At 38.1% G+C, this 8,421-nt stretch overlaps 1 protein-coding gene across 1 annotated transcript; it reads left to right on the top strand.

The window, feature by feature from the left end:
* The first annotated feature begins 2,201 nt into the window (after positions 1–2,201).
* On the top strand, positions 2,202–7,847 carry LOC124408844 (fatty acyl-CoA reductase wat-like). Its single transcript, XM_046886090.1, has 9 exons — positions 2,202–2,272; positions 3,781–3,953; positions 5,383–5,476; positions 5,679–5,924; positions 6,015–6,160; positions 6,331–6,633; positions 6,723–7,004; positions 7,151–7,408; positions 7,726–7,847. Exons 2-9 carry the CDS (start codon positions 3,796–3,798, stop codon positions 7,814–7,816), a joined length of 1,578 nt encoding a protein of 525 aa, XP_046742046.1. The 5' UTR covers positions 2,202–2,272; positions 3,781–3,795; the 3' UTR covers positions 7,817–7,847.
* The last annotated feature ends 574 nt before the right edge of the window (positions 7,848–8,421 follow it).

Here is an 8,421-nt window from a genome sequence, read left to right as displayed (position 1 = left end):
TAACAAATCAAAAAATTCATAAAGTTCTTGCTTCAGCTGCGCGCGACTTCCAGCAAAACGCACTTAAAACTTGGAACGCCTTTTTCTCGAAAATACTTTTTCCGACACGGTCAGCATGATAGCTCACACAGTGTTTGATATGTTTTGATGCAATTTCATTATAAATATTCGAAATCGTTTTTGCCATAATCTTTCGAGCCGGATTTTCGGTATTCTGATTCAAAAATGTTATAAAAATATCTGAAGTGTAAAATTTATAACGGAAAACGTATACTTTTTTTTGAAGTGCCATAAATCACCAAATTTTTCAAAATTCATAATTTCGGCCCGACACACAATAACTACAACTTTATTTCACAAGAATTTTCTTAAATTTTGCAGATCGATCAAGATTTACTGGAGATATGATACCAACCGTCGAGCAACTTTTTCTCAGTGTTGTGGATCACGTGATTTTTTATATAGTAATTTTTGTAAAACCATGGTAAGATAAAATTTTTTACAAAGTTTAAATACCAATAAACAATGCGTATTATTTATTTTCATTGAGTTCTTTTGTTATCCTTATTTAAAAAATTTTTCCTCGTACCGCTTTTTTGGCGCTGCTAGACGTATATAAGGCCTTAAGCAACTTCCAAATAATTTGCTAATATTTAATATATAGAATCTGATTTGGTCATAAAAATGGATAGAAAACAAACAGAACATTCCAGATAAAAATTCAGGTGATCCAAATATCAAAGTGATGCATTGTATAAGGCATTCAGTCCAGAACTCCTCAGTTCAGTGTCGCATAATCTGTCAACCGCGAAAAGTCGATCTAGTGGAAGAATATCCTCTGGAATTTGTGAAGTGACCATAGTGATAAATAACTTGGAATATTTTGCTAAAATAATAATTTCAAAGCTTATTAAGTAACCCCAAATCAATTTATACACTGAAGTATTCGTTTCGTTGGTTAGTTAAAGACTAATAAATTGCGTGTCTAATGGGACAAGGTCGTATGCGCCAATATACGATCTTTCACCTCGCATAAAAGTAATAGGGCATATCGACTTTTTTTCGCATTTCGGCCACAGATGTCAACACGCGTTAAAAAAATAGATATGAAAAATTATACAACTAACGGTAAAAGATCGTAAGTACTGGCGGGTACGCCCTTTCATCTCTGAATTTGTGAGAAAAGATTCTGTGAACTAACGGTGTAAGGTCGTATCCGCCAAAATCTGTTTTTTCGTGCAAATGCTCCGAAAACTTCTGAAACGCAAAGATTCATTGATATTTAAGAAACTCCCGTTTATCCTGGAACAAAATACACGACCTTTTAGCACCGAAATAGCCTTTTTGGCGCAAACGACCTTATACCACTAGACAAGCGAAATCATTTTATATATTTGTCCATATTTCTTTTATTTTCTCGCAGTCATTTACATTCGTAAGTTTATAAGCACAAGAATCGGATTCAGATGTGGTAATCTCGTTCCGGTTCACTTGAATAGCCGTTTACGCAACTATAAGCGTTGCATACGAATTGATTAAATAGTTCTGTTTGTGTGATTGCTTCAACTAATGCGATCTCGCTGCATTTATTCATATTAGCTCTCTGTTTTCACGTTGGTCGTGCTCTGAATTATCCACGACAAGATCATTGACGCCAGTCATTTCCATAAACGTACGCCACTGAAAAAGATGATAAAAAGTTATTAGAATCGAACAACTTGCCGGGAAAAGAACAGATATTTTTATTTTTAATCGTTTGCATTTTGCAGTTTTGCAGAAAATGTGATGAATTACATGCACAAACACCGAATAGTGCCCGTCACATATAATTTAGTGTTGAAAGCCATTTGAGGTTCAATGTCCATTCTACATTTATCTGCCTTGATTTGTGTGCTACGAACAAATGTTTTTATTTCAATCACGAAGAGTCCCTGTAATACCTGGAAATGCAACTATCATAAGAGTTTTCCTTCCGACGAGAAGTGCGATAAAAAAAAAGGAAATAGAAATCAGCCAACCTGTGATCCAAGTATTTTCATAGCACGTTCTTCATTACTAGGACAAAACAGTAATGCAATTGATAGCGAGCGCCCCTCATTAGAAAGTTTTCCATTTCTAAGAATAGGAATAGGAGGTTACCACGGGCAGTTTAATATCTTACAGCCGTTGAAAAGGTTTCCGAGTTGATCCTTACTTATACCCCGAGCTTCTCGGCGTATGGTTCAGTTTCGAGGTGGTTTTCTAGCTGTTGACTTCTCCCGTCGCTGCTTTGGTACGTCCGAACAATTTCAGTCATTCCGACGTATCCAGTTGCAATTTGACTGTGGTAGTTGCTTTTCAAGTTGTCATATGTGTTGAGAAATAATTGAACTGACAATGCACGAATGGAATTATTATTTCATTAATCAAGTCTCCATTCGATTGAAATAGTTCGAATCATTCATTTTAAAGAAGTAAAGTATTTTTACGCTATTCTAGATTGATTCCAATACGTTGGCATTTTTAAAGTGTCATCCGCCACCAGTAATCGCTCTTTATAAATTTACTGTTCCAAACTGCATGTATAACGCAACATTTTAACGTTTCGCGTCTAATTAATAGTTTGTCACTGTCTCACTTTCCACACAATCTTCTGGTGCGATAAAAATTACGAATGGAAAATAGACGCAATGAACTATACGTATAATTTTGATGTCAACCCTAGTCCACGCACTATTTTTTGCACACGTAAATCACGAACATGGGTCAACCGCGTCCATTACATTTTTCATCAGCTTATCTTGTTCAGAAAAATCTGTACCATTCTAATTTGTGTAAACAAGCGATATTGTTTATGGAATCTTTTTTCATCGTGTCATTGAAATTATAAAATGGTCGAAAAACGTCGTTTGCATATGAAAATATTTCAAAAATTGTGGACTAGTGGAAAGTCGTTTAAGAAAATTGGTCCCGTGACATTTTTATATGTAAAAGATGCTCTTACAGAAAAAAAATCATGAAATTCATGCCCCACTCAGATAGTTATTTTGCATATTGAAAATTAGACATATTTGATTTCTTTTCGGAAGTCAAGAAGCGAGAAAAAAGGGAAAGCAAATTCGATAATATGGAAAATCTTCTTTTAAATTTTTTACTTATGTTGAAAATATACTTTCACAAATTAAATCAGACGACAAGAGTAAATATTAAAGGTACTTGTGACACAAGTAATGTTATCCATACGAAACTCGTCGAAATCTTCTTCAGAAGGTGGATGTTATTTTTTGATTACTCCGTCTTCCATTTCGAAAGAGTCGCCACCAAAATATTCGACAGGTTCCCGCGGACGCAGACAATATTGAATATCATCGCTCGTACGAACGGCTATTTAGATTACGATAGAAAAATCTATTAAAAGCATAATAAAAAAAATACAAACAAACTAGAATTGTGGAAGAAGAAAAAAAAACAACCATCGGCGACCAATATTTTCCTTACCTAAACCACTCACATAGATCGATTGTGCCCACGTGAGAGCTGGTCGCTCTCGCGAATGAAAGCTAACTGACGAAAATGGGCAGAACTTCGCCCCATACTCTCTCATCGCCTCGACTTTTTTTTCAGCATCTTACCATCCTCAAATTATTTTTCGCTGATTCAACAGCCTTAAACTACCCAATAACTAAATCCAAAGTTCTTTTCGTACACTCAATATTGAACTACAACACTATATGGTTGAAAACACTAAATCAACCCGAAGAAACTTTGCACTTGCAAATTTTATTCTGATTTTATTCACAGGCATTTCTCGTTAGGATGTCTCAAGCTTCGTATATTCGAGATATGATGTCGGACCCTGCACCCAATCTGGCCACAGGTCCCGGCGAAGTTGCAAGTTTTTATGCAGGCATGAACGTCCTTCTTACTGGAGGTGCTGGGTTTTTGGGAAGACTTCTGATAGAGCGCATTCTGCGGTAAGTCAAGACATTGAATTGTCATGATACCTATGCGAAGCGGGAAACCATTGCGTAATACAAACAGTTGCAAATTTTCTGATTCGTAATTTCTTCAGTCAGTCAACCAGGTCATTAATAAAAAGAGAGAAAAGATTTCCTACTCATGATGACTTCTTCACCTCTAGCTCTCAAATGAGTTTTATAGCGGGTGCAATCCTATGAGATGTCAAGATTGAGTTGCGAAATATGTAATTATATTGTTTTTCAAACTCAAGGTCTTGACTCGAGGCTTACGTGCAATTCCTTTGATTCAGCTTAGAAAAAAAACTGCCATTCAAATGGACTCCGATATAAACCGTACTGACCACTTCTTTTCGAAATGAGCATAAAATGCCAAGGTGAAGATCACACTGTTTGTAAACATCAAAATAAATGAACTCGGTCAAATTCGTTAAACGGGTTGAATGAAAACTTTTTCTGTCTCTGGCAGCCTGGCCCGCCCAAGTATAAAATACATCAGGAACTAGTATAAATATAATTTCAGAGATATCCAGGATCACATATATTTACTGGATGTACGGATACACTCCACTTCCCTTTTATTAAACTTAATCCTTTTTTCGCGGACGTGTTTTTGGATCAACATCAATGTCGTTGAGATGGGTATCGAGGATAGATATCAGTGTCTTGCGGTACTTGGACTTTCTTCAACCCTCCTGTCATTATATAGCATGTTGGCATATTCAAGACGGGGACTTCACAGGACAAAATATTAAAGGTCATGCCTCCGGAGAGGGTGATGTTATTTAAGGTGGATTGGTTATGCCGTTCCGTTAATAAAAGTCTTTCCGAAACACTTGCACGATTTTCGTTTTTTTTGTGTCACCCGAAGTGACTAAAACTGTTTTACGACCGGTAAGCAATGGAACTCGATACCGGGGAAAAAAATTACTCCTGCGCCCCCGTGTCTTCTGAATAGGCAATACAGTCGCTTTTTTGCCACCTATAATATCAACTGTCCTCGTTCGTAGATGTCCTGTATTCGTAGACGCTATTTACAGTTGTCATTTCGCGAGTCATTGCACAAAATTCAGAGCGATGGAGTTAATATGTCGAAGAGCCGTTACAGTTGTGCTCCATCTTTTACTCTTGAATTTGAAAATTTTGACCCCGAAACAAGAAATGCTTGGATTCACAGGGAAGAGTTTTTTTTCTCAAGAGTTACACACTGATTGTCCAAATCAAATAATGATATTATGCATCAATGAAAATATTATCGCTGCCTATAGTATGCATATCATTTGGGTCCAGGGTTCATGTAAAGAAAATAGTGCTTTAGTGACAAATTTTCTCGCAGCCAAACAGGCCCAGTGAGATATAACTAGGATCTACAATAGAATATGTAAAAAATCAATAAGAAGCGACAGATCGAATTAAAAATTTTTAGGTCATGTTCGGAAGTAAGCACTTTGTTTCTGCTTCTGCGAGCAAAGAAAGGGAAAAGCCCGCAAGACAGATTCAAGGAACTCTTTGACGACGTGGTGAGTTATTTTTGAGTACTTCTGGCCTCCAGTCATTTAAATTTTGGCACGTACGCAAAGAGTGCAATCAAAATATGAATATGCAAATATAACCAGTTCATATACAAATATATAAACAAATACACTTGCGGCAGAGATCATTCGCAGTGAGTAAGGAATGTGTTGGGAAGAAATTGGGATTACCTCGTTGCTTCCATTGCAGGTTTTCGACCGAATGAAGAGAGAGAAGCCTGGATTTGCTCGAAAAGTGAGGTTGATCGAGGGCGACGTGGGGCAGGTCGGTTTGGGTTTGGCGCCGGAGCAAAGGGAGCTGCTCCGAGCCACGAACGTCGTGATACACGGTGCAGCCACCGTAAGGTTTGACGAAACTTTACGGACCGCCACCAACATCAACGTCAGAGGCACCAAGGAGATGCTGAGACTCGCGAAGGAAATGCCAAATCTTAAGGTGGGTTGATCGATGCTCGACGGTCAGCAGCGCTGATTTCGCCAATTTTACAATTTCTGACTCTCGTTCCTTCTCTTCCACCGACTGCAGGCATTCGTCCACATCTCAACAGCCTACTCGAACTGCGTTCGCGAGTTCATCGATGAAAAATTCTACCCACCACCGATCGACTCGGACAAATTACTCAATCTCGTGGAGATATTAGATGACGCCCCCCTCCAACACCTCACGCCGGTGTAAGTGACGCGATTTCCTCCAGAGGCTTCTTGACTCCTGACTTCGTCGAGCGCGAAGCCTCGGACCAACTTATTACAGAATAATACCAGTTCATCTCACAAAAAATGTCTACAAATTTTCACTAACTTCATTCACCTCAATCTGTTCGTGATTGCTTGCAAACTCACAGACTCTTGGGTAAGTATCCGAATACGTACGCCTTCTCCAAAGCGGTCGCCGAAGATGTCATTCGTCGCAACGACCACCGTCTGCCGGTCTGCGTGGTCAGACCTTCCATAGTAATCGGGACTTCTAAGGAACCCGTCGCTGGTTGGATCAACAACGTCTACGGTGCCACCGGAATAGTGGTTGGGGCTGCAGTTGGATTATTGCGGACTCTTCACTGTGACCCGGAAATGATCGCCGATTTGATTCCCGCAGACTACGTAATCAACAATGTCATTGTCGCTGCATGGGATCTCGCCGAAGCTCGGTAAGATTGCGCTGCCCTCTTACTTGAAGGGTATGGAAGCCTCGGTGAAAACGTCCGATATCAACGTAAGGTGAATTGTTCTGTTTCAGAAACTCGAATGTCAATAACGCAGATAGTTCAAAGAATCCGGAGATTGATGAACCTCCGATCTACAACGTAGTATCATCCTGCCAGAAACCTATCACGTGGGGTAAATTCATGCAACATATAGAAGATTTTGGACTGCGAATTCCAACCATGATGTGTATATGGTATTACTGCTTCAGACTTAACAAGTATGAATGGGTTCACAAGATGTACGTAATTTTTCTCCACCTTCTTCCCGCTCTCATTGTAGACAGTGTGGCTCGCATTGTGGGTCGTGAGCCCATGTAAGTATAATTGAATTACTCTTTTATCGCGTGACGATTAATTTATAATCCCTGTACGATGTTCAGATCTTTCATCAACTTAAGATATTTCATCCCTACATCCAAAGTTTGCAGGAGCCTTAATGAGTGGTGTTGCTTCTTCACAGGTTATGGAAAGCTTACAAGAAAGTTCACAAATTCAGCGCCGTGATATCATTTTTTACGATGCAACAGTGGCGCTTCAATAACAACGGTGTTTTGAGACTGTCGGCGAAACTGAGCCCCGCCGATCAGAACCAGTTTGAGTTGAACATGGATAAGTTCAGCTGGAGTGAATACAATTACCATTTCATTCGTGGTTTACGTGTTTACATTGTGAAAGACCCATTACACACTGCACCTAAAGCAGTTGTTAGATATGCAAGGTTCGTTTAATCGTTTCCAATTTTCATAAATCGATATTTGTATCGACACGCCTACAGGACTACCTTTAAGAATGCACTGATGTACTGTATTTGCCTTATGCTGCAGAATCAAAGTAAAACAGTATGATTACGAATTTCAATTTGATATGATTCAGTTAAAAATTAAATGTCTTATAATGCGATATATGTATCCAATTAATATTCATTGTTATCATTGATATTTTATTCAGACTTTATTATAATTTACGACCCCATGTGTTCCAAAGATTATACCTTCATGAATTATACGACTTGACATTCTGAATTTTTGTTTCCAGATTACGACTAGCTCACTACACTTTGATATCAGTGCTATGTGGAATTATTTTCTGGCTTCTATGGACACTCGTGAGATTTATGGGCATATAGCAACTTCCATGATATTTTTTATAAGTCAGCAATTGTTTAATTACATCATCTGAGGAGATCATTTCCAACACAAAGAAGCAGCCGAAGAAGCTTGAGTACTTCGTTATTTTTCTTCAATGCCAGAAAATTTGTCTTTAACTACATTTTATGAACTGCAATGAGATAAATTACTCTTGACTATTTTTATACTATTCCTTGAGTTGTCAATGGATAATTCAACTTAAAAAAATAAAATTACATAAACGTATTAAAACTCGTACTTAACCATTGTGAATACAATAGAGCTGTGGGAGAATCGAGAGCAGGCTGCTCATCGTCGCTCAGTGGGATTGGATCGTAACGTTCATATCTCGAATGTTTCATTTCAATTTTTCTACACAGAAAGAAAAATGTCGTTGGAACAAAAGAATAAAAAATGTTTCGACCAACGAAATCCTTCGTTCACGTGCGGCAAAACGAATATTTGGTTATCACAACAATTTATAAGTTGCACGAGCTAAACGAAAAATACTTCTGCTAACTTTATTATTATTTAACACAAATACGAGGATGTTCAGTTAACGAAATATTAACGGGGGGTCCTGTTTTAGAAGGTCCAAGAAACT

The sequence above is a fragment of the Diprion similis genome, chromosome 8 (assembly GCF_021155765.1).
Source record: "Diprion similis isolate iyDipSimi1 chromosome 8, iyDipSimi1.1, whole genome shotgun sequence".
Lineage (NCBI taxonomy): Eukaryota > Metazoa > Arthropoda > Insecta > Hymenoptera > Diprionidae > Diprion > Diprion similis.
This window is presented reverse-complemented; position numbering and strand designations above follow the sequence as displayed.

Excerpts from the sequence above, each read along its gene's own strand:
- LOC124408844 (XM_046886090.1), top strand. The coding sequence starts at position 3,796 with ATGTCTCAAGCTTCGTATATTCGAGATATGATGTCGGACCCTGCACCC. Across the intron at positions 5,477-5,678 it reads AGGAACTCTTTGACGACGTG|GTTTTCGACCGAATGAAGAG; the intron begins GTGAGTTATTTT and ends CTTCCATTGCAG. Across the intron at positions 6,634-6,722 it reads TGGGATCTCGCCGAAGCTCG|AAACTCGAATGTCAATAACG; the intron begins GTAAGATTGCGC and ends GTTCTGTTTCAG.